This window comes from Psittacula echo (assembly GCF_963264785.1).
Source record: "Psittacula echo genome assembly, chromosome: 3".
Taxonomy (NCBI): Eukaryota; Metazoa; Chordata; class Aves; order Psittaciformes; family Psittacidae; genus Psittacula; species Psittacula echo.
The window spans coordinates 7,503,934-7,528,686 of record NC_137736.1 but is presented as its reverse complement, the minus strand read 5'-3'; the positions used below and the strand labels follow the sequence as shown (position 1 = coordinate 7,528,686).

Sequence of the window (24,753 nt, the reverse complement as noted above, 5' to 3'; positions counted from 1 at the left end):
CTAGCCTCCACAGCCACCAATGGGCTTTCCCTGTCTGGCATTCAAGAAAAGCAAAGGAGTTGATGATAATGCCTGTCATGCTCCATGGGACAGCCACAACCCTGGTGCACACTGCTCCAGGTCCACAGGTCACTCCTCTGCCTTCACTGTCCTTTTGCTAAAGGGGCAAACTGAGTTTCAAGTACCCCAGGCTTGCTTTCTGCACAGGAAGTTTGGACCTTCTTTCACACAAAGGCTAACAGAAATCAGTGCTAATAACAAAAAAAAGTATCTGATTGTTTCTCCACAATTTCGCCTTTCTAAAGGTTTGTTGCACTTTTTGGCCAAGCACAGGCTTCAACTGTTAAAGGTACCATCTTTGAGATCAAGATCACCAGTTCCAGTACTTCTATCATGGGAATAGTGCCTTGTCGCAAGCACTGGCTTATCAATATCCCTTCCCCACCACGGAACTGATTCTACCCTGCTCTGTAAACTAATCTTTTAGATCATAGTTTTGTAAATAGAAAAGTACAGAAGACTCCAAGATCACATTCCTTTCCTTCAAAGACACATCTAGAGAGCTCTGCTAGGCAAGAGGTAGTGAAGGCCTCATCTTGGTTGAGCTGGATCATCAGTGAATAGAGAAAGCACCAGGAGAAAACTCCCACCAAATAACTATAGTTAATACAAAATCCCACACAGTACTACGAGCCTGTAAATCAGCACAGTTCACCCAAACCTCATGGGATTAAGTTACTGTTAAGTATGTATTGGGCACCTGTCAGTAATTGTGTTTATAGTGCTAAGCTGAAACACAAGAGTTTCCACTAGGTCCATTTTTTGAGGGTTCTCAAGGGAAATATTCCTGTCCAAGTTCAGCTTTCTCTCCAGAACAGTGAAGCGAATGAAGGAAATTAAAGAATGCCAGTAAAGTGGAGCCATATGTCCTGTATCACAGGTTTCCAGAGAAACTAGGGAATCATCAGGTCTTGGAAAAAGCAGGCATTGCTTCTGTTTCTTACAGGTCAGCTTGTAAATGCCAACATCTCTGTTCTGCAGCTGGCAACATGGATTCTAATAAGCTGTAACCCTTCAGATGACTTCAACAGTAAAGATCAGTTTGCATCATTTCTCTTGCAAAAATTACTTACTACTGTAAGTTACAGCAAAGGGCGTTTCAGCAGAACAAGAGCATTAAAGGAAGAAGCTTCTTAACTCCAGCATTAGATGCTCTGCAAACTAATTTACATGAGAAAAGTAGCATCAAGCCAAGGTTCATCCAAAAAAGTCTTTTGTTGTTAGAAGTCATAAAAGAAGAAAGTTGGAATAAAGCACGGTTAGAGGCAGGAAAGTCTGACATCTCCCAGTGGCCATTTGCCTTTTTTGCACAATGCAGTAACCATCAAGTCTGGTCTAAGACACGATCTAAAGCCTGCACTAGTGGTAAGGAAATGAAGGACGGCTCATTGACACCACACTTCCTCAGAGCTGGTTACTCACCTTCCCCACAAGCTGCACAATCTCTGCAAGATCCTCTTCCTCCTGTAGGATCTCTTTGGCTTTTGTCCTGAGAGGGACAAACTCTGTAAAATGCTTGTCATAGTACTCATCCAGGGCACGCGTGTATTTGCTGTAACTGATCAGCCAGTTGACAGAGGGGAAGTGCTTGCGTTGTGCCAACTTCTTATCCAGGCCCCAGAAAACCTGGCAAAAGCCAGAAAGATCAACCAGTGTTCCAAATAAAATATGAACCAAAAATAATTGAAGGCAATATGTACAGAAAGCAAGTTTGAGCAAAAGCAATATGGCAAAGGCTATCACAAATGAGAGCTTCAGAGAGAAAAAGAAAGCCTTCCTTATATTACCTATAGCAGTGACTTTTGAACACACTTCTCAAAAAAGGATGTACCTTCTGAACTGAGTTCAGACTTACTCAGCTTAAGACTTCTCTTAAGGAGGAGGAAGTCAGCCACTACAATGTCAATACTGGAGCCTAATTAAGTGGGGACCTATAAGATGTAACTCCTTTTCCTTAAGCAGGGCTGCAGTTGAAAGACATTAATCTCCCAGTCATCTGCTCTGAGGACTTTTTTGTGGTTTCAATGCACCTATTAGGAGTGATTCACTTTCCATCTCAGCCAAGAGCAGCCACATTTGAAGTGCAGCTCAGTGGGCAGCAATCAGGAAGCATAGATATTCTTGAGCAGTCAGCATTGGAAGGAATTGCTATCTTCACTTCCTCTTCCAAAGGGATTTCAAACACATCAGTTCAGAGACCATCTCGTAAAGTCACCTTTTACACTGTTAGAACATTTTGCAAAGCACCCTAACAAAGCTGCCTGTATCAAATCAAAGCTTTCACACTCCTGCCATTGGCACAAATGCACTGAAGCACGATCATTTTGGGATCAACGAAGTGGATGGAAGAGCTGAAACATTGTGGGACATACCTGAACAATGCCCAGTGTAGCAGATGTGACAGGATCAGAGAAGTCACCACCTGGGGGAGACACACTGAGCAGAAAGAGATAAGGAAGAATCATCAGAGTTGCTTTCACAGTTTAAACTGAAGTACTGAACATGAGGCTGCACAGCTCAGTTATCACAGAAAACACAAAAGCCAACGTGATTTCAAGTAACAGATCACAAGCTTCCACTGCAGAAAGTGTTTGATGCATACCCACACAGGTGTTGTATCAAATACACCAGGAAATACAGTTGTATCAGTGACTGGCTGACAGTATCAAGGTATGATTTCAGTCGCTTTAGCTCCAGGAAGTTACTACAGCTTGGATTATCTAACCAACCCCCATCGGAACAGATTCAGCAAGTGTGCTGATAGAACACTGTGAAACACAGTGTAATGATTATGCTACAGAAAACTATATCCCAATTTGAAATTATTTGAGATATTCACCTATACAATAACTACTTAAATTTCATTTGGGCCTGACACCTTAATATACGCCTCACCAGAGAGAAAATACTTAACATCTGGCTCAAAAGCACAATTCATTTGTGTATGGATGCTGTAGGCAGCAGAACTAAGCAGAGCAAAAAATGGACTCCAGGTGTTCTTACAGATGCTGAAGCATCTCCTCAAAACATGTGGGAAGTTCACTTGCCCACAGTATGATATACAAATCAATGTCACCTATAACAATGTCTGCAGACCACACGCCCACGGCACCTTAAGATGTGCTGCTCCATGTAATTCTACTCTATTTAAGCAAGAGAATCACGACTCATCATGCACCCAGACGCACACACTGCTGCTCCAGTTGCCCCTTTTTTCCTGCTGTGAGCATGGTTTGACATACTTTTCAGTGACAGCTCTAATGACATTCTTCCCTGAGCCATTTGCTCCAATTGCTGCAAGTGAATGCAAGTCTGCACCTCACAGAACTACCTGTCCACATTCATCCTTTCTGCCCCCACACATCATTTAGCAGCAGCTCTGGGTGAACAGAGACTAAATATCTACTTACTCAACCATGTATTTTTAGTGCTGCAGCTGCACAGAGCAATAAGACTTTTTTTGTCTGAAAAACAGGTACTTTTAGATACAAAACCACAGAAGAAGAGCTGCACCCAACACAAAGCAAAGCGATGCAACACTCACGCTCCAACAATGCTGACGCTGCCTTCTCTTTCAGGATTCCCCAGACACTTCACTCTGCCAGCTCGCTCATAGAAAGAGGCTAGACGAGCACCGAGGTAGGCTGGATAACCACTGTCTGCAAACAGCAACATGCAGAAATGGAGTCAAAGGCTCAGAGTTTAAAGGATGCTTTTACAAGACTAGACTGAGAAAAGACTACTCACCAGCTGGCATTTCAGCCAGTCGCCCGGAGATCTCTCGGAGAGCCTCAGCCCATCGGGAAGTGGAGTCTGCCATCATACTGACATGGTAGCCCATGTCCCGGAAATACTCAGACAGGGTGATTCCTAGAACAAAGACAACGGCGTGCTCAGCATAACGTTCCGGAAGGAATTATACGCTTTCATGTTGTCACCAAGATGCAAATAAGCCAAATTATACCCAAGTTCACATCTAGATGGAAACACACACTGGAAATGAATTCTTTCTTCCCACTAGATCATGTCCTTGCTGGTTTTTATTTCTTCTCACTCTTCCCATTTTCTCTTTTGAACCACTCTGGCTCATCTTACATTCCCATGTATCTCTTTGAAGCAACATGGCAATGTCACTGATGTTACTCCTTGCGTCCCTGAAACCACGAACAAAGCCTCTTCTTATTGTAAAATGTCTTCTTCCCTTTCAAGCTACCAGAATGCAACAGTGAGAAAAGGTCATGTTTTATCTTAATGATCTGACAAGTTTTCATAACAAAGAACTTAAAAAAGCACTATGAGAGGCTGCAAAGGAAAGCAAACTAACCTGCCAACTCAGAGACTCCTAATCCTGCCCAGTAAGTGGCTGTATTTGTCAAAAAAACACTAGTCATAAACAAAAGCTGACATAATTAAAACATGGAGACAAACCTACATGAGAGCTTGTGCAGTGCATTCACCTTATAAGCAAAATCTACTCAATATTCAGAAATCGTAAGTATATACCAAATTCAATTAAGATCCTAGGACTTCATGCAGGCAAGGTCCAAAAGGGTTGACTTCTGAAACTAAGCAAGCTTCTCAGTGCTGACCATTTCAGGAACTGGAAACGCTCCAGCATGATGGCTTGCTCTATACACACAGCTTTTTCCAGCCTCTTGTAAATCTTACCAGTATAGATAGAGGCTTCTCTGGCAGCCACAGGCATGTTGGAGGTATTTGCTACCAGAGCTGTTCTCTTCATGATGCTTTCTACTTTGCCATCAACTTCCATTGTTAGCTAAAAGGCAAGAAAAGAAAAAAAAAAAGAGGTAACAGTAGCAAAGTGTTTGTTGTTGTTTTGTGGGGTGCCTGGTTTTTACAGTATTACTCTCTTTAAATCAGGATCCTCTCCTCACAGCTACTCTGCCAAGAGCAGAGACTAGAGAATACTATGCTGGTTTGCCTCCCAGACTGCACACAGCTTAACTCTTTAATGCACTGCCTCATCTTCTGCAACTGGCAAATCTCTATTGATCCCATTTAAATGAGTAATGACAAATCCACTGCATCAGGAAGTATATTATCCTCTCTCAGCTTACTAGGCTGGACGAGCCAAAAAAGTTGTATCCTTCACTTGTATCTTAAGACCATTAGGAATCAGAGAGCTTTTTTTCACTCATCTAAAATGATCCAAGTTTGTCTTTGACAACAACTACATATATAAGCCCACTGAAACCTTATAAACATCTGAACAGAATGCATATCCTGACATTTGTATAGAATTCCACTTACGAATACACTGGCATTTATCTTTTTTCATGGCCACCTCATCTTGACTTTCCCATCTTGTAACTAACCAACACATCCAAGCCTGTTACCCCTTATTTCTGACAGTGAAGTTTCCCTAACAGTTCAGACTATCTGGCTTCTATCCCATATTTTAGAGAAGAACATGCCACAACTAATTCACTAACATATAACAACAGGTAAAAGGATTAGTAAACCCACTGCTTTATTTTTGTTCGTTTTAACCAGGCATTTTCTACTTCCTTAAGCAGGCATTCCAAAGCCTCACATGTCACACTATTAGCCGGTTACTGTATCACCACCCTGCACCCTGTAAACGCAGGTGCTGCATTTGCTATGCATGGTTAAGTTAGAGATGTTGCCAGTGAAAGATACGGTGCTTGTAACTGTGTCTGTTTTGGCTTTATTTTAAAACAAGTTAAAAGGTACACCCCAAAGCTAGTCCAGATTTGTACTAGGGGGCCACTGAAATAATTCCTGAATGAGCCAAAAGGAATTTCTGCTACTACAGCCAGAACTTACAGCAAGGAGGCAAGAAGGTCGTTTTGAGTCACTCTGCCAATATAGTATGTTATTCAGTTACAATACCAGTACAGTAGCAAGTTTAGTCTCCATGAATTCTCCATACTAACCTCAGGGAAATCTCTCAGTACTTCAGACATTTCATTTCCTCGTTCTCCACAGCCTACATAAATGATGACATCACTGTTGGAGTATTTTGAGAGAGACTGAGAGATCACAGTCTTCCCACAACCAAATGCTCCTGGAATCGCTGTTGTACCCCCTTGTACACACCTGAGTAAAGAAAAAGGACTCCGATTTGCAAGAAACAAAAAAATCAGCTCTCTCCTATCTTAAAACAGGTTTTCCAATAAACTCCCTAATTGAAAGCAGAACAACAGGAGCCACATTCAGTGTGCTGGGTTAGAAACACAGAGGTATTTCACTAAATCAAAAGACTGAGGTTATAAACTATCCTTTTCTTCTACTGCTCTTGAAGTACATGAGTTATGCTGGTAAAACAGCTAGACCTTCAGGATTGAAACATAGCAGTTTTCACAGCTTGAAGCACTGACAGAATGCAAATGCTAAGAAAGGAACAACTGTACTTAGCTGTAGGAATAAGCAGCACAATATTTTAGGACCAAAATTACTGAATTCAGTGTCTCAGAAGGTAGCTGCTTAAATAAGCATTTTGTGCTACAGCTACATGCAACAGTTTCTGTACGTAGTGACCCCATAATCATTGGGAACTGTGCATCCTCAAGACCATGGAAAGCAATCCTACTGATGTGCTCCAGTGGAGGTATCAAGCTCAAAAGTTCTAGCCTTTCTGTAGGCTTGGCACAATTATGTTAAGTTTATGCTTGTCCATTCTTTTCTAGATTAATGTACTAGAACTATCTTGTTAAACTTATCCTCCTTTTTTCACTAGTAGGATCTCTTGTCAAATACAGAAATACAATGAATTCAGCTAAATACTTTTTTAAGATTATGCTGTGAACACACAGTGAAAGCTTGGGGTCTGTTTGCCCATAAAAAAAAATTAAGGCCTCTTTCCTCTGATTCCCTCCAAAAAATAGATTTCTTACATACTAGAAAAGAAGTAGTACTTACGGGAAGAGGGCATCCAGGACCCGCTGGCCAGTTAATAAAGGATGATTGGCTGGTAACTTCTCAGTAACAGGACGGACTTGACGTACAGGCCAGACCTGGACCATAGTGAACTTCTCCTTCACACCTTCAAACTCCAGCTCTAAGACGACATCCTAACAGACAGCACCAGACATTTGAAGTAAGCAAACGGCTGCACTGGACCAGCATAAAAATTCTTGTCTCAACTACTGTGCACAGCTAGGTCTTTGACGCCATCACCAACTTCTCAGAACTTCAACATGCTATCATCCCTTCTTGAGGTGGAAAGAGGATGATAGCTCTTTCCCATATCATATTTACAACGCTATTGAGGGAAAAAGACGTGCAAGGCAAAGCGTCACCTAAAAACATGCTTCTGAAGAGCAACTGAATTTTATATATTCATGAGATAGTGCAGATCCCCAGAGGTCAGCAAACGTGGCATACTCAAGTGCCATTGGGAAGCCATACACAGAATATAATTGCATAAGATATTCATGAAATCCCTGCAGGCAGGTCAGCAGAGGTGAGCATTAACTCAGACACTTTGTTGCATGAAACACTTTTTAGTTGTCATCACACAGAACAGAAAGAATACATCAACCCTATGAGAGAGACATGGAATATATCAGCAACTGCTGTTTGGCAGACTTACTAAAGTGTCATAGTTTCCTGGCGGAGCAATGTATGTAACTGTACCCCTGTTCCGTGGGGGCAGCATGATTTTGTGCTTGATAAGGGAGTTTTCATTCACAATACCATAAATATCTCCACCAGTGATATGGCTGCCAACCTGGAATCAGAACAGGTATATTAGTCATAAGCAAGAACTCCAGCTTTAAAAAAGAACCTTAACCTTAATAAAGTAACTATAGCTATTAAGTCTAGCACTGTGATTACTCCCTTTGTAAATGCATTGTTAGAGCACAGTAGCCCATTTGCATACATCATTACGCTAACAGCACATTGCTAGCAACACTATCTGGGTTGAGGTGCCTTTCAAGGCTCAGACAGTAGCAATTACTGACTGATGCAAGGAATCTTCCTTGTTTCTTATACACCTCTCAGCCTAATGTGTTAAGTAGAGAAAGAATAGCATATTCTAACCTGCAGGCTTGGAAGAAAAGACGCCACCAAGGGCTAAAGCCATGATATTTTCCAGATCTAAGGCTACCTTCATTTGCAAAATGTGTTCCACCGTCATTCTTTTTGCTTAGTGCAATTCCATGAGCTTCTTTACAGTTTTGCAAATATACTAAACTTTACAAGTTTCTCAGATGCAGCAGCAACACACTGTAAGTCACACAGAGTTAAGTTTTGGTGGTCCCCATCCAGGCTCATACATCACTACCACCTCCCAACACAAACTGCATCAACCATAGCTCCCAGCAGTCCCAGCCCTGGCACTCTGCTCCAGCCTTAACCTCTGGGGGTAGAGGAGCAAGGGGGAAAGGCTTGTGAGAACCTACCCGCAGATTCTTTGAAGGTGTGAATTCCCATTTGATATCTCTGCTCAAAGCTGACACGTTGACACCTCTAGGGATATAGATACTTTTGGTCAGAGTGCTGATGTCTGAGAGAGGCCTCTGGATACCATCAAAAATAGCTCCCATGATGCCAGGCCCTAGTTCCACTGACAGAGGTTTGCCAGTACGGAGTACAGGATCTCCTACAGAGACACCAGCTAAAGATTTGCTGAGGAAAAGTTCATCCAAAGCAAGGGGAAGAAAGTACCACGTTCACAACTTCATCATCTAGAACCTCCTTTCTGACTTTAAGGTAATATTTTTATTATTATATTAACCATCATCATTTGGGAAGCATGTACGCTTTATACTCAACTCAAGCTGAAATTGCCAAAGCAACAAAGCTGCTCATTCTAGGGGTAAATACTCTGCTTCATGATTGTTAGTTCAAGTCAACTGTTTGGATGAGTTTACTGGAATGCCAGGCATCATGATGACAAAACATCAAGCATTTCTTACACCTTCAAACCTAGAAAACAGGTTTGATTGTTAAAGTCAGACAATGTTATGAAATATATAGATTTTAGTTTGTTAGAGAGCACAAATGTTTTGACCTTGAGCCTTCCACAGCCTTTTCGACAGCAGTCTAATTTTAAAGGGAGTTTGTCCAAGACCAGCATTATTTCCTTCCTTTCCATTATTAAGTTGTCCAGTTTATGCACTATCTAACTTCAAAGATGCACAATGGACTCTTGTGCAGAGGGCCAGCAGCCTGGCAAAGGCCCTGCTAGAGTACAAAAGAGACCTCCAAAACGCTATGCAAGACTGAGGAGATTAAATGCAAGCTGACTTCAGAGAGCCCTATGGCAGACTCCTCTCATGAGGAACTTAAGAGTAAACTATATTCAAACTTGCTCCATGTACTATTGGAAGGTTACTAGGTATTACAGTGGTGATGCCATCTAAAATGATAAATCATTAGGTACAGAGAGGAGCTAGTCACCAGTTTACCATCCAGCTCCTCAGAACAAAACTTTGGGTACCAACACAGGTTTTACTCCTAGCATCTACAGATAGAGCCAACTCTTAAGTTGAAAAGAATGCAAGGAAAAAAAAGGTCTGGCTTCAAGTTTTATGACTTCATTTCTGACATTCTCTCATGTATGTGTAATAGCAAATATATTTTATGTTAACTAGATTTTAGGATACATGCTGTGCTCTAGCTGGACCAAGATTCTGTAAGCACACTGCAAAAGCAAAAAATGGAACCTATTATGTCTGGCAAAGTACTCTGTCCAGAAGGCAGCAACCTGCCCTCTTATACAAGCATAGTTTTCAAAAGCAAACAAAATAAATGCAACAAATACTACTTGATAGTTTTGCCATTTATAATTGACATTTGTCAGACAACTTCCTTAAGAATGAGCTCTAGTATTTAAACTAAAATTAACTTAAATTCTAAGGCACACATTATTTGATGTCCACTTGAAATCTCCTCAGCACACAGCCAGGCAAGACAAGATTTACCTCATAGCCATCAGCATTTACCAAGAATTGCAGAACAGATGTCCTGCTGGCACTGGAAGTACCCAGTGCTGGTCCCACTCAGTTTTGGTCATCTTCTTCACCCTCATCACTCCAGTGCTCTGGACTGAGCAGTCTGGCAGGCCCAGAGGGATTAGTGGAAAGGATACATGTTTCTTCATACACCTGAACAGTTGCCAAATCACCTTCCAGTCGGATGATCTCTCCCACAAGTTCACTGTGGCCTACTCGTACCAGTTCATACATAGCAGCGCCTGCCATGTTGCACGCTGTGACCACTGGAAGAGACAGGCATGTAGGTGAGTCTTTTTCCTATAGCTCTGGAAATTTACCCATCAAAAGTTAGTAAGAACTGCACAGCATAAGTCTGGGATTCAACCAAATCAGAAGTGCATTCTTGATTTCACAAAAGGGGTAAGTAGGCTGCCACAAATCCTGACATTTCTAGTTTAAAAGACAATAGTTTCCTTATACTTTTCATACTGTTCCTTTATGCTCAGTAAGAGGACACTATCAGAATGTAGTAGGTCACAGACAATTCATGCCATCATCTCTTATCTGTCTTGACAGATGGTGAATGTTTAGAGTTTTAGAGACGCAGTGACCTTTGACAGACAAGTTACATAGACACTTCTCCCTTTCAGCTAGGCCACATTCCCATCTGACCAAATTAAAACATACAGGAAAATGGAAAAAGCCCACCTGATACCTGATAGTTTCATAAACTTGTGGTTGGGGACCATAATTTTCAAGCCACTCAAACTTCTGTTTACCTTGGTAGCATTTGGGTGCTCACATAATCTATTTCCATGTGTAGATCAAGCCAAGGTGCCTGCTAAAGGCAATACATACCCTTGTATCTAGAGTAGCATATGCCTACAAGGCTTTTTGCTATTTTATTTTGTAGAAAAGTGATATGAGGGCACTTAACTTTCAATGGATGAAGACTGTTTTACAGCATGTTTTGGGCCTTAAAACTGTTTCGGGTTAGATTTTGGCAGGTCATACATGAGGCCTAGCTGCTTTAGGACAAAATTTATTATGTCTTTTATATTGTAATCTCAATCTCCCACACAGGGTTCACATATTTACATAAAAATATATTTCCATTTTTTAGGAAATAAAGCTGTTGGTTTTAAGTAGCACTTCTGCAGTTAAGGAGTTGGCAGTTAAAGAACAGGTATTTATCTAGGTAGACATGAGCCAACGATTATTATTCATCAAATAAGCTGCATTAACAAAAATACATGATATTCTTCTGTTCTCACTTTCCCATCCCTTTCTTTACCTCTTCAAGAGAACGTAGAAGGGAGCAGAAAAGCTGGTAGAGTCTGCACGTATTCAAAAGCTGTTACTATCAGAGTGTAAAGAAACTATTTAAGCTGATAAAGGAGGAGGAGAAGTCCTCCTTCTCCCAGTCTTACTACCACCACACTGTGCCATGCTCCCTGACCTTTACAGCTCCTCGCTGAGCTCCTCCAGCCTGCGGTGCAGTAACACAGAACAGCTTGACACTGGGAAGCGACAGAGTATTCCAGAGATCACAGGGTCAAACTGCATTTCAGTGAGACTGGACGATGCATCTCTCACCCTTTTAGAGAAGCACTGGGCCTGCAGATTTCTGACCAACTGGCTTTCTCTCATACAGAAAGCTTACTACCTTTGGTATTATTATCATTATTATTATTATTAAGCCTGATTCTGCTCATTACATCTTTAAATAAGATGAATTAGCAATAATATCCTGTTAGTATATTTCTTAATATTTTATCAGACCGATCAGTGATCCTTCTTAAAAAGCTCCCCCTCAAAGGAAATAGAAAAAGCCCCACCCAGAGCTCTACTATACTTTTCCACTTCCAAGCTCACTTCCAAGCGAACAAGATTAACAAAACGTTAGATTAAACAGAACCTACGAAATACCCACCAGGTCCTGAGACTCCATGGACATAACCAACAAAAGCCTCTCTTTCCTCATCACGGATTTTGGGTAACTTGGAAAAGTTCATTTTGCCTGTTCAACTGTAGAGAAGGAAAAAAGAAGAGTCAGTCCTGAGGAATACACACGTTGTAAGTTCCTCCTCTACCTCCCTCTGTTCTATCCTTGTTTCCAGTGAGAAAGCATTCCAAACTCATACAACCTCAAGCACCTTAACCACACTGATTTTAAAGCTATAAAAAGTTAAAAGGTAACTTATTTAAGCAAACAAAAGAACTAACATCCCCCACTGCAGAAAACCAGAAGTGGAACATCACTCCATAACATGCTCCACAAAACACTGCTGAGTGAAACAGTTACACTCCAAAAATGCCCTAACATTGCTGGACTATTTCCAAGCCCAGTGACAGGATATTTAAACAATGGAGAATCTCTTCTGTCTTCCACATCTCATTTATTCTCCTTCAAAATATGGAGTTTCTATGATTCTGATCATGAGAATGTGCTGCTTTACTGCCAGGGTCTCTAAAAGCAATATTACAAACATTAATTGTGAAATTTCTATTTTTGCTATCTTAAGCTGCAGAATCAACGGCACTCAGAAGAAGAAACATACATTTCCACAAGCACACAAACACGTGTGCTTATAGCCCTCTCTAGATGCCTCACAGCAAGGTATTACACAATCCTTGCTCTCAGTGAAACCTGTGGAGCATTACAGGAAAATTGTGCTGAATAATGGCCCAAAACCCCAACTTGCAACAGTTAAAAACCTGACTGCCATCTCTTGCCAGTCACTGTTCAGGGAACAGGAAAAGCTGTTTTAGAAGACCTCCTCCATCCATGTTTGTCCTGTGATCGACAGTTGGGCTGGCCTGCTTCTGGTGCAGATAAGAATAATGGTTTTGCTTTGTCAGCCCTTATCCTGCTTTGTGTTACCTTGGAAACTGATTAGCGTTAGAGAACTGTGAGGCAACTCTCTGACCATGTCTACCACCCAGCACTGGTGAAAGGTGCAGTATGGCAGCCCCAGCGTACGATGCTGTGGTTTGGTGACGTGAACCGGGTGAAGCATCTGTTGACACTCGCAGTCTTTGCAAGCTTAACCTAACCCAGCATCTTCTGCAAGGCAGCAAATACAGTGACATGCTCAGGCTTGAAAACCTGACCCATCTACTACGAGGAAAAAGACAGCTACAGTGCCACCCTATCCACCACCATTAAAGGATGTTTTTCTGCCTGCTCTTCAGGAGCAGCAGGTAACAGACATCTGCTATTCTTAAAATCTTATAACTGTTTGCCAGCTTTTTCATACTACACTAACAAGACCTCTGCCCCTCAGCCTCTTCCTCAATCTAAATGTTTTTAAAACCTTGGCTGTGCTCTGTGAGAAAAAGATCAAATGATTCCAAACTCCTATTTATCCTGAAGGAATAGCTTCTTCCAGGCTCCATATCTTGTTAGAGTGGATTGTGTTTAACATGGCTCCCACCGATACGTTTCACAACAGCTACTCCAACAGTTGATCACCACCACCAAGGAGTGGAACTAACTGCTCTCAAGCTCAAAGGCACAGTCACATGTCAGGTATCTGTTAGACCCCTTTCCTTTCCATAATGATAGTTCAGCATTTAAGCTGCCTGTTGTCTAGGCCCAGAAGACAATTTAAATTTCACTGCTTATTTCTCAAAAGCATCCTCTTAACAAATGGCACAGGGGAGGCCCTTGCAAAGCAATCTGCAGTTCCTGAGCAATTGGTAAGAGCTGCTTCTGATCAGACTAGCGTAACTACCTCCGCTTTTTTGCTTTTAACAATTAAAACGTTGTAAAACTGCAGCACGATCACTGGTCATATGAAAAAGCAGCCTGCCTTATAAATCTACCCAAAGCATTTACTTCAACACACCACACAGAACACTCTCAAGTCCTACCACCAAAATCTTCTGTGTGAATAGAGAGCTAAATCAGATTCTCATAACTGAATTAGCGAGACTGTTTGTCAGTGAGACAGTACAGGGGCCCATAGAGAAGAGTTGTTTTATGAAGCAAGGAGAGGCAGGAAGAACACGGGCCAGTTTCAATTTACATTAACTCTTCTTCTATCCAGTTCAGCCAACCACCACTGCAAGCAGCTGCTTAGCTTCCAGGGAGGCAAATAAGAACCTCAGAACAGTCATTTTGCAGTTAAACTGCAACATTCTGACACCCAGCACCTTCAGCTCCTGTTGCTGTGGCTGCTCTGCTCTGCTTGCTCTGTCTTCCTACAGCCACTTTCCCAAAAGACTGGCAAAGGCAGGTAAAAGGGTTCCTCTCTTAGGCCACCTAGCAATGCACTAACAAACCCTGGTTTTGTCCTGATCTTTATCACCTGCACCAACTGCTTTTAAACACACATTTATTAACTATTCCAAGTGTAAAAGGTACAGTGAATTCTTCCTCACCTTTGTGTGCTCCATCTCCTATATACCTCCAAACAAAATACAGAGTTTAAAAAGCCAGTCCTCACCCAGACAAGCTGACCTCATTTTTAATGGGCTACACATCATTTAACATTGAATGCAAATTAAGAAAACAAAATACTGTTATTTATCTCTGCACAGTTTTCTTGTGCTAGTGTATTAGCACTAACAGATTTTAATTTTATATGGAAAAGTCCTTGAGGGCAGAAACGTTGCCTTACCTACCTACACTGTTAAATGTTTTCAGTGCTATTACTCAGATAAAATGGAATTCCTCAAAGCACATCAGGATTTGCTGAACACAACATGATGGATGTGCAGGCAGCATGTACTTACCCTAGAAGCCATGGTAGTTAGCCATTTTGGAAAGCTACTGAGCTCCTGTAGCCTTTCAGAGGCCTATCACCAACACAGGGTATTAGGCACTATACACAATCCACTCCTACAAAAGTCCACTAGCACACCTACACAGGATATTAGCTTAATTTTAATTCCCTTATGAGTAAAGATGCATCTTGCATCCTTTACAACTTACATACATGAATCTCTCTCATTTTCAACAGTTCACCAATTGATTTTAAACAGGTTCTTAAGCTCTATCATGGACATATTCTGCCTAACAGTGCCAGAAATCAACATATTACTTGCTGAAGAACCATCTCTGACTGAAAGGTGATTTATTAAAGTAATATTTAGTCATAATTAAACAAGAAAGGATAGTTGGGTTGTTGGCCCTATCTTGGTTTCAACCCCAGCACAGCAATTTGGCTACATAGTAACCCCAAAAATTTAACTGTCTAGCTCTCAATGCTGGAAAAACCTGTTTTCTGTTACAGTTCCTTGGTTTTGGTTCAAACATTTGATCAGACCCAGAATTTATACCATTAACTGCCTTACCACAAAGATCTCTTCAAAATTAAGACTCCAGGAAGATTTTTACAAGGAGCCTTCTCACAGCATGGAAAAAAATCCATCACTATTTTATCATATAAACACAGATCCTTACCTTATTCTGCAGAAACAGGGAGTAACAGTGCAGCAAAGTCAGAATTCAGCAGTTAAGCACTACCACTTAGGAAATGATTGTCCTTCTCGTGCCCCGACAGAGGGATGAGAAAGCCTGCTGCAGAGGGGAAAGCAATTTCTGACACACAGCAGAGGCATAACCACCTGACTTGGTGAGTCATCAGTCTCTCTCTCTCCCACCAGCACTCAGGAATGCCGCAATAGCAAATCAAGCTTCCCAGAGCCCAGCTGAACTCCCATCTGTGCCCTCCTCACTACATAAGACCCGGCAGAAGAAATTCAGTGTTCACATTAAGGGCCCCCTACATAGAATCATAGAATAGTTAGGGTTGGAAAGGACCTTAAGATCATCTACTTCCAACCCCCCTGTCTTTTGCAGGGACATCTCACACTAAACCATGCCACCCAAGGCCTCATCCAACCTGGCCTTGAACACCACCAAGGATGGAGCATTCACAACCTCCCTGGGCAACCCATTCCAGTGCCTCACCACCCTCTCAGTAAAGAATTTCTTCCTTATATCCAATCTAAACTTCCCCTGTTTAAGTTTGAACCCGTTACCCCTTGTCCTGTCACTACAGTCCCTGATGAATAGTCCATCCCCAGGATCCTTGTAGGCCCCCTTCAGATACTGGAAGGCTGCTATAAGGTCTCCACACAGCCTTCTCTTCTCCAGGCTGAACAGCCCCAACTTTCTCAGCCTATCTTCATACGAGAGGTGCTCCATTCCCCTGATCACATGGTGCATACTACTACATAAAAATCCTTCAGAGAGATGCTTTCTGTTGAAATCTGTTTACCCCCCAGCCCCCAGTCTAATATATCCATGGCAGTGAATGCTCTGTTCTGGAAGAGCTTAACAGAACTGCTTAATAACAGACTGCACAAGGAGGCACTGAAGACACTGTAATCCTAATTGCTTTAGTATGTAGAACAGGTATTGACTGTCAAAACTGAGTCTTGTGGGGCTTACTTCTGCTAAGAGCCCCTTCCCCTAGTTAGTGAAAGCATTGGTGAAGTTGCACAACATCCATCATGAAGCAGACCGATGTGTCAACTTGAGTGACAGTCAAAGCTTGATGGGCACTGACAAATTGTCCTGTATGTGGTACAGAAGACAAGCAGTTATGCTGGCTCTCCCCCAGGAAGTTGAAGAGTTCCCTGTAGTTTTCACAGCTTCCCAAGACTATCTTTGCAAGTTCTATCATTAGGAACATATCAAATTACTTAAATATACTAACTAAAATTGTAGTAAACAGCACAAGACCAGCAACTCAGAAGCTGCAGTACTACATTACTAAGTCACCAGTGCTAGGATTCATTTTGCTGGAGTAATTTTGAATTAAGATCATAGAATTTAATATATCTGAAACAGACTAATGTGATTTGACTTCCTAGGATAGAAAAATTGAGTCAGAACATAAGCCCTTACTTTCAATATTCAGGGAAGCTTAATAGGCATAGACATTAAAATGTAGCCAAATAGTTTTCCAAAGAAAAGCCCTCCTCTTCTTCTTAGTAAAAATGTAGATGTTACAGGATAGTAAAGATCAGAACCCACACAGCAGTCAGCTTAGTGTTGCATTCAAGACATGCTTTAAAATGAAGACTGCCAACACGCACTGTGTTCATCAGAGCAGACTTTGGTACACTGCATAAATCCCAGTGTCCGGCTATACGAGGATGTGTTGCAAGGGCCTCATAAATAATAGGATAATCACTGTCATAGATTTCCTGTAACTTGGGCAGTTTATACTTCCCCCTCCAACAGACTATTTTTAAGAGGAAGTGTTAAAAAAATAGAGCCTAAGTTCCTAGTCAAATGCAGAAGTTTGGCAGCATTTCTGCACCAGTGCAGGCAATGCGGGATATTGTCCCAGAAGAAACAGAATGCCCAGAACTCTAACACAGGTCACCTGGAAGGGAAGCCAAATAGGAAATCTGCACCTTCATACTATGCAGAGTTATAATTTTACTATAACACAGCAGGGAAAATTGTTCCAGATTTCTCAGCCACCAAATAACAGAATCACTGAGAATCACTAAGGTTGGAAGGCATCTCTGGAGATCATCTAGTTCCAAGGCCCTGCTCAGAGCAAGATAGAGCAGGCTGCTGAGGGCCACATCCAGCTGGGTGTTGATTACTTTCAAGGATGAAGACTTTCCAACTCTCTGGGCAACCTGTTCCACTGTTCAGGCACAGTAGAAAAGTGTTTTCTTATGTTTAAAGGGAATTCCCTGTATTTCGGTTTGTGCCCATTCCTTCTTGTTACTTCAGCAGATAGCACTGAAAAGAGCGGTGGCTTATCCTCTTTGCTCCCTCTCATTAGGTATGTATATACATTAAGATTCTTGGAGCCTGCTCTTCCTGAGGTTACATAATCCCAGCTCTCCAACCCTCCCCTCATCTCTTCAAACCTTAACAGTCTTTGTGGCCCTTTTCTGAACGCACTCCATTAAGCCATGATTTCCTTCTACTGGAGAACCCAGAACCAGATGTGGTTTCCTCAGAGCTTAACGGAGTGGAAAAAACACCTCCCTGCACCTGCTGGCAGTGTTCTTCCTAATGCCAGGATAGTCTGGCTGTCTTTGCCACAAGGACACATTCCCAGCTCACATTCAACTTGGTGGCCATCAGGACCTCTGGTCCTTTTCAGCAAAGCCACTTCACAGCTAGTCAGTCCCCAGCTCAACACAATGATATGGCTTAGTCTTCACAAAAGCATCAAGAAGCTAACTGTACCAACCTCTTGCAATAAACTCCAAGATAGAAGTATCATTGTTTCTTAAACTCAACAATACTGACGTCCTTTCATTTAATTATTCATACAATTCCAGTTGCCACAGGGCACTCTGAGGCCACCTCTGCTCTTGATAGGTCAGGAATCTGCTTAAGTGATGCTCAGCTACATACTGTGGATCCATCTGCAACCATACAAGGCAATTCATTTTTCACACCACTTGTTTCCTGGGTACTATAAAGCCCCTTCCTTTCACATGAGGCTTGCTACTCAGTACATGCACAGGAAATCCAGATGCACTCAAGAAAAAAGATAGGAAATAGAATTATGCTGCCACTATCAGCAGAGCAGACAATGGCTGCAAAGTGAGACTGTGCAACCTGGCAATTCACAAAGCCCATCACAAGATCTTAACTGCCTTCTTCCTCAAAACAGATGCAGACTTACCTGTGGGTATGCCAATACATACAAATCTAATACTTCAAGCAAACATCATGCCTAGCACACAAGCTAAACACATATAAAGTGTATTTATATGCAGTAGACACATACAGCATGAAAGACTTTCTCCCCCCATGAAGACAAGGAGTGAAGGCTGTTTGTGCAAATTCCATCACCACCAATTGTTATTCAAGCACCCAAGCTTTTATTCAGAAGCTTAGGAGATTCATTCAGTTAGCCCAGAGCAGGACTAGAGGAAAAAGTTGTGTTCAAACATAACTGTGAAGTTAGCAGCAGCAATAAAACCAGGGAGAAAAGCAGGCAAGGCATTCATTGCAGAATTCACAGTATCACAGTATGTTAGAGATTGGAAGGGACCTCAAAAGATCACCTAGTCCAATCCCCCTGCCAGAGCAGGAACACCTAGATAAGGTTACACAGGAATGTGTCCAGGCGGGTTTTGAATGTCTCCAGAGAAGGAGACTCCACAACCTCCCTGGGCAGCCTGTTCCAATGTTCTGTCACCCTCACTGAGAATTGTTTTGACCACTGAAGATTTGATCAGCTCAGATAACCAGCATTCTGGCTTCAAATGCTACTTCATGCTGTATCTAGAACTGATAAAGATCCCAATTTTATCTATTACAATACTCCTGTTATTAGAAAAAAACCCCACATTGTTCATGTGGAAAAGAAAAAGAAAAAAAAACCCCAAACCATCAGCTGACTGGTTGCATGCCACAAAGTTTCCATAATACCGTTTTCTACATCAATTCTTTCCTCTCAGCCCAGAAGGCTTCTCCAGAGGAGCTCTAGAGGGGGAAACAGATGAGCCACCCCTTATTTCTTACTTGCAACACTGCTTCACAAGTTTCCTACGGCAAAAAAAATTGCTATTCCTTTCATCCTGCTACACATTCTGCCCTTGTTTGGCTTGATAGACTTTCACACAAAAGATCTAATGCTACTGAGATCCAAGCCGTAACACAGAATACTAACACAATATTCATTTCTGTGCCCCACAGTGGCTGCCTTGGTCCTGGATCTAGCTGTTAGGACCGAAAAGTCCTGCAGCCGTCTGCTTAGTGCAGTGCTCAGTCACTTCCTCTGGACAAGCAACATTTTCATTAACTTCACTAACATTACTGCAAAGATAAGATCTGCCCTTGCTTTTACTAAATGAAAGTCACTCTACTTTTTAGGTGTATTTGGTATTGTTACTTGAAACACTTCTCACTGCTCTAACCTTTAAGATGACAGACATCAAAATGAGATGAACACAAAGCTGTAGGTGATCACAGCAGCAACTTTACTCCAGTTTAGTAGTCATTTCTGAATAGCTAAAGATTCTTACCAGACAAAAGGTGCACAATTTCCTAACACAACTATTACTAGATTTGTAAGTCAAGCTCAGTTTTACATGCAGAAACATATTAGTCATTTGGGCTTATGAAAACACATCAGCTCCTATAAGACCCTCAACATGTAACTCCTTGTTCGTAAATATAATAGCTAAAATACTGAGCACAAGTTCGGAATAAGCATTTTATCATTACACTTAGTTTTCAGATCAGTCTTTAAAGTCGGGATATTATAGAATCTTCAGTTTATTATCAGAGGTATTTGACAGCTGGTTTTAAAAGCTGAACCAGGAGTAAGTTGGCATGAAGGTCTTTGAGAAAGACCTAATACCCCTAGCAGCTGGAAGTAGTCTTTTACAGCACACTGGTATAATGAAACACCTGCTTGGAATCACCACACACATTGGCATTGGATCCCAGTAAAAGGAAATTAAATTGAGGTCAACTTTTCCTGTAATGGAAAACATCATCTTTATGTTTTAAAGCAAGTTAAGCCACATTTGGAGATTTTATGTTCAATTACCCAAAGTATTTACAGCTTCTTTAGAATAACCAGAGCCCCTCCAACATACTACATTTTAACATGGTTTAAACTACATATTGTGATGGTTGTCTGAATATCTACCAGGTGATGCAAATTCATCTCACAATAAAAAAAAACAACCCAAGATTTCAAGGATCTAGAGGAAATTCACATAAAAGAATCACCTTTAGAAGGCCTTACCAACGTTATCTCCAGTTAGCCAGAAATACCATTTTGTGAGTTTTTTCCTGAGGAGCTGCTTTTTAAGGTATTATAGTGAGAAACAAAAGAGTAATACAGTATAATAACGAGAAGGACCAAATGTTTGTCCCACTAACTGAACTTCATGAAAGATGTAGTTTCTTTGCTAATAGGAAAAAAAAAAAATTGGAGAAAAAGTCAAATCATTCTTCAGACCGTTAAAGGAAACTCTCATACCTGAAAGCTTCTGTTCTGCTATAATAAATTATTCTAATAAGTGCACAGTCTTGTTGCTACGAAGTTAACACCTTCTCCCATAACATTTCTAATCCTGTATCACACCTGATCATACCAACCATGACAGGACTAGCCTTCATGCTTAGGGCACAGAATGCAGACCAGCAGCACAGACACCTCCTATCTTTTGCACAGTCTTAGAACAACAACAATTCACTCCAGTAAGCAAGCATAGCTTATAGCATCCTAAGATGGGACACCGCATGGGAACATGCCATCTTCACAGTGCAGATTTCAGTGTTTTTCTTGGGATGCCATGTGGCAAAAAGTTATACAGATTGGTCAGCTGAACACATCAACGTTTCAGCTTGGCCATGAGAATCCTTACAATATGAGCACTCTTCAACTGATTGAGGACAAAGATAAGACGTTCACATTACAGAGGTACCCTTTAGGAACACCGCTTCTCTCTTAAACAACTGCAGTGGGTCTATTTTCAGCAGACTTTGTAGTTCATTTAACTGTTCAGCAGGATGAGTCTCACTTGACTGGGGTAGCAATGGTCTTCAAAATTATTCTTCTCAGGATTAAACAGATGTCAGGTAGGTAATGCAGAACACCCAGCACTATAAAAACATGGCCACAATGGCACTTGCCCATACCAGTTTTAGTTTTTCCCAGTTACTTCAGATATGAACATTTTAAGACACCCACAATGGACTCTCCAAAATTTTGGCAAAATGAAAGACCTGTCAGAAGGCAGCATGCATGTATTAGATCACTGCCAGACAAACCATTTCTGAAAAGAGCAAGCAGTAACACTGACATTTACTGGTACAAAAGCTCAGCAGGGTAATCGAGCTGATGAACAAAGAAAATAAACTTTGCAGCTAAAACTAATTTTCATCTGCCATTTGGTTAAGTAATAGTAAAGTCTGTTAGACCATGACTTGCAGGATTTAGCCATACACATCTTACTGGTTTACAGAGTAAGGTAATAATTTCAGTAAAGACAGACCTTGTAAGGCAAAGTTTGTTATAGCAGCCATATAATACATAGAAGTCTAAAAATCTTGAGGCAAATAGTCAATCCCTGGAGAAATGGAGGCATTTAACTTGAGAATTTGACAAAAACAGGAGAAATAAATGCACAGATGAAATAAAGTAACCGAACAAAAATATTTGTAAGATTGTAGAACATATGCATGAGGTATCACCAAACCCAAGAATTTAGTATAACCTTAGCTTCCAGTTTCAAACAAGGCATAATATGAAGAACAAAAAAAAACATTTTGAGGACACAAAAGAAGGTACAACAATGACAACCATAAGATCAAGGCTAAGCCAGTTTTGCATGTTAGGCCTTTAGGTGATTACTGGCTTAATCTGTACAGGAAGAAAAGGTTGAAATGTTCAGATTCATTCCACTTCCTCTGCTGGAGTAGGTCCCCACTTATTTCTCACTGTCCAGCTGGAAGGCTAAAGAAGTCACATGTTTTAAGATGGTGAGTAAGAGTGAATGAGCATGATATATTCCAGTTGACTACATTGTCTTTTCCTTGGTACACTTCCAGTCTAAAAGCAAATCATGTGGATACCATTGTTCAACAATACCTCAAAATTTCCAAGTCTAAAATCCCCCATATTTCTTTGTAACTAATGATAAAAGTATGAAGGAAATAAAATCTATTTCAGCTCCAGGCAATGTAGCATTGAGTTGTTGTGTAGTTTGTTAGGGTTTAGAGGGAAAAAAAAGAGAAAGAGAAAGAAAAAGAGGGACTATTACTTGGCCAGCAAGAGCATGCAACATCTTATGGTCAACACCAAAGTAACCAAAGACATTATACAGGTTATGCTGTAATCACTCTGCTCTTTTAAAAAGTGTAATTAGCAACATGTCCTTGGCTCACAAACAGGCAATATAAAAGCATGAGAGAAAAACATCGGTAGGAATTTTCAGGACTCAGGAACTCAAAGGACAGTGTTACAGTATCAAACAAAAGAGGCGAAGTGCAGTGTCTCTAAATGTATCTCCAGGGGAATCATCTAGTTACCTGCTGGTCTATCATAGCTTTGGATGATAACGGCCAGTACCAGTACCCATGTTTGTCTGGAAGATGACTGCACAAAGTCATACTAGGAAAAATTTAGACAACAGCACACTGAAGCCTGCAAGCTCTGTAAGTCAGGTTGAATGAGGTATAAAACAGTTCATATATACTTAGACCAAAAGAAGAGTTAAATTTAAGCTAATGCTGTCTAAAAATTAAGCAGGTAGTAGTAACCATTCATGGCTTAACCCTAATATTAGCACTACCCGTAGAAAATAGTTCTTGATTTAGAAAATGGAAAGGCTACATTTAAAGGAAACAGATCTTGTGTTACTATTGCAACACAAGACTTCAACCCCCATTTAAATAGTCAGCTGATGCCAGCAGTCATTTTCCAGCACTGTCTTAATTTCTCCTTCCCCATCCTCTCAAGTTGATGTTCATGGTGGTTTATCGTTTCTGAATGCCATGCTTTGTACCTTGATGATAGAATCAAGACTAGTTTTTTCCCCACATAAGAGAATAAAAGTGATTTCAAGAAGACTTGACTTAATCAACTGACAGGCACAGCAAAAGTAATCTGCAATATTTTTGGCAAGAGTAGACACTGATCTCACTTCACATATTCTTAAGCAGAAAATAATAAAATGTAGATACAATTATTTGTGCTTGCTGCTCATTGAAAAGGCCTTTAAAAGTACTGTATAGAGAAGGCAAACATTCAGCTGCTGCAGACCTGCAGAGTGCTAAAGTCAGCCCAAGTACAGCAACTTACAATATGTTGAGGATCTGCCTCAGCTATTCAAACTTCCACTTGTGAATGTCAACCTACACTCAAAAAGAGCGGGTGGGCTAATAAACCACCTTCAACAGTCTGCCAGCAGGTTTTTCTCCTTTTCCACCCCTTCTCCACTTCATCAAGTGGTATTTGCTCAAGTATTGAATTACAGTGAGTAAAACTATCACCAAATTGCTCTTACTCCCAGTTGGAGAGCGAATTCTCTGCGTTGAGCTCGTGAAATCTTCAGGAGAAATCAGTATGGGCAACTGCATTGAACCGATAGATCTCCACACGTCATATACTCTGATGTTACAGCTATCTGCAATATGTACAGTATCATCTGGAACACAATCATGTAAAACTTCCTTTTTGCCTCTAAGTCAGTTCTAAGTGTAACATTTAGAACGGTTAATCTATATCAGGATTTTGTTACTACTTACACAGGTAGGAAACATTTAATTTGCCATCAGTATTTTCAACTGCAAAACAACAGGTGGACTCTTTTACTAAGGAACGGTTGCAGTCTGAAGCCAACAGCAACATTTGTGTTACATAACTTTGCTGCTCACTCACTGTGCCTTGACCATAGCTGCAGGGCTATGGTCAATGCACAGAACAATTGCGAGTAGTGAAGCAGCAGCAGAGGTTGCCCAGAGAAGCTGTGGCAGCCCCATCCTTGGCAGCGCTCAAGGCCAGGTTGGACAGGGCTTGGTCTGGAACCTGGTCTAGTGAAAGGTGTCCCTGCCCATGGCAGGGGTTGAAACTACATGATGTTTAAGCTCCTCTCCAAACCAAACCATTCTACGATCCAGTTCCACCCACCCAAAATGGTGACCCAGAACAGAAGCCCAGCCACTATGCCCACTTCTCTTTATAATGGATTCTAATACATCCATGAGACATATCTTCTTAACATCTTCGAGAGCATTCAGCAGGGAACAGCTTTGCTTTTCTCAGGCCTTTTCTCCCGCAGAAACGGGACTAGGAAGGCCACCGCCGCC

General features: G+C 41.3%; 1 protein-coding gene across 6 annotated transcripts in view; it reads right to left on the bottom strand.

The window, feature by feature from the left end:
* The window catches only part of ATP6V1A (ATPase H+ transporting V1 subunit A), a 31,497-nt gene that overhangs the window by 6,307 nt on the left and 437 nt on the right, over nucleotides 1-24,753 (bottom strand). The window contains exons 2-13 of one of the 6 annotated variants that reach the window (XM_080614320.1): nucleotides 15,397-15,513; nucleotides 11,920-12,014; nucleotides 10,142-10,270; nucleotides 8,451-8,665; nucleotides 7,637-7,774; nucleotides 6,964-7,115; nucleotides 5,979-6,141; nucleotides 4,729-4,837; nucleotides 3,808-3,930; nucleotides 3,605-3,719; nucleotides 2,433-2,496; nucleotides 1,483-1,686 (exon numbers count right to left, since the gene is read on the bottom strand). In XM_080614320.1, coding sequence (XP_080470446.1) covers nucleotides 1,483-1,686; nucleotides 2,433-2,496; nucleotides 3,605-3,719; nucleotides 3,808-3,930; nucleotides 4,729-4,837; nucleotides 5,979-6,141; nucleotides 6,964-7,115; nucleotides 7,637-7,774; nucleotides 8,451-8,665; nucleotides 10,142-10,270; nucleotides 11,920-12,001 — 1,494 coding nt within the window. In that variant the 5' untranslated portion in view covers nucleotides 12,002-12,014; nucleotides 15,397-15,513. Of the gene's footprint in view, nucleotides 1-1,482; nucleotides 1,687-2,432; nucleotides 2,497-3,604; nucleotides 3,720-3,807; nucleotides 3,931-4,728; nucleotides 4,838-5,978; nucleotides 6,142-6,963; nucleotides 7,116-7,636; nucleotides 7,775-8,450; nucleotides 8,677-9,656; nucleotides 10,271-11,919; nucleotides 12,015-15,396; nucleotides 15,514-24,753 lie in introns of those variants that run through there. The other 5 variants (XM_080614319.1, XM_080614322.1, XM_080614321.1 and 2 more) reach the window with 5 other exon arrangements.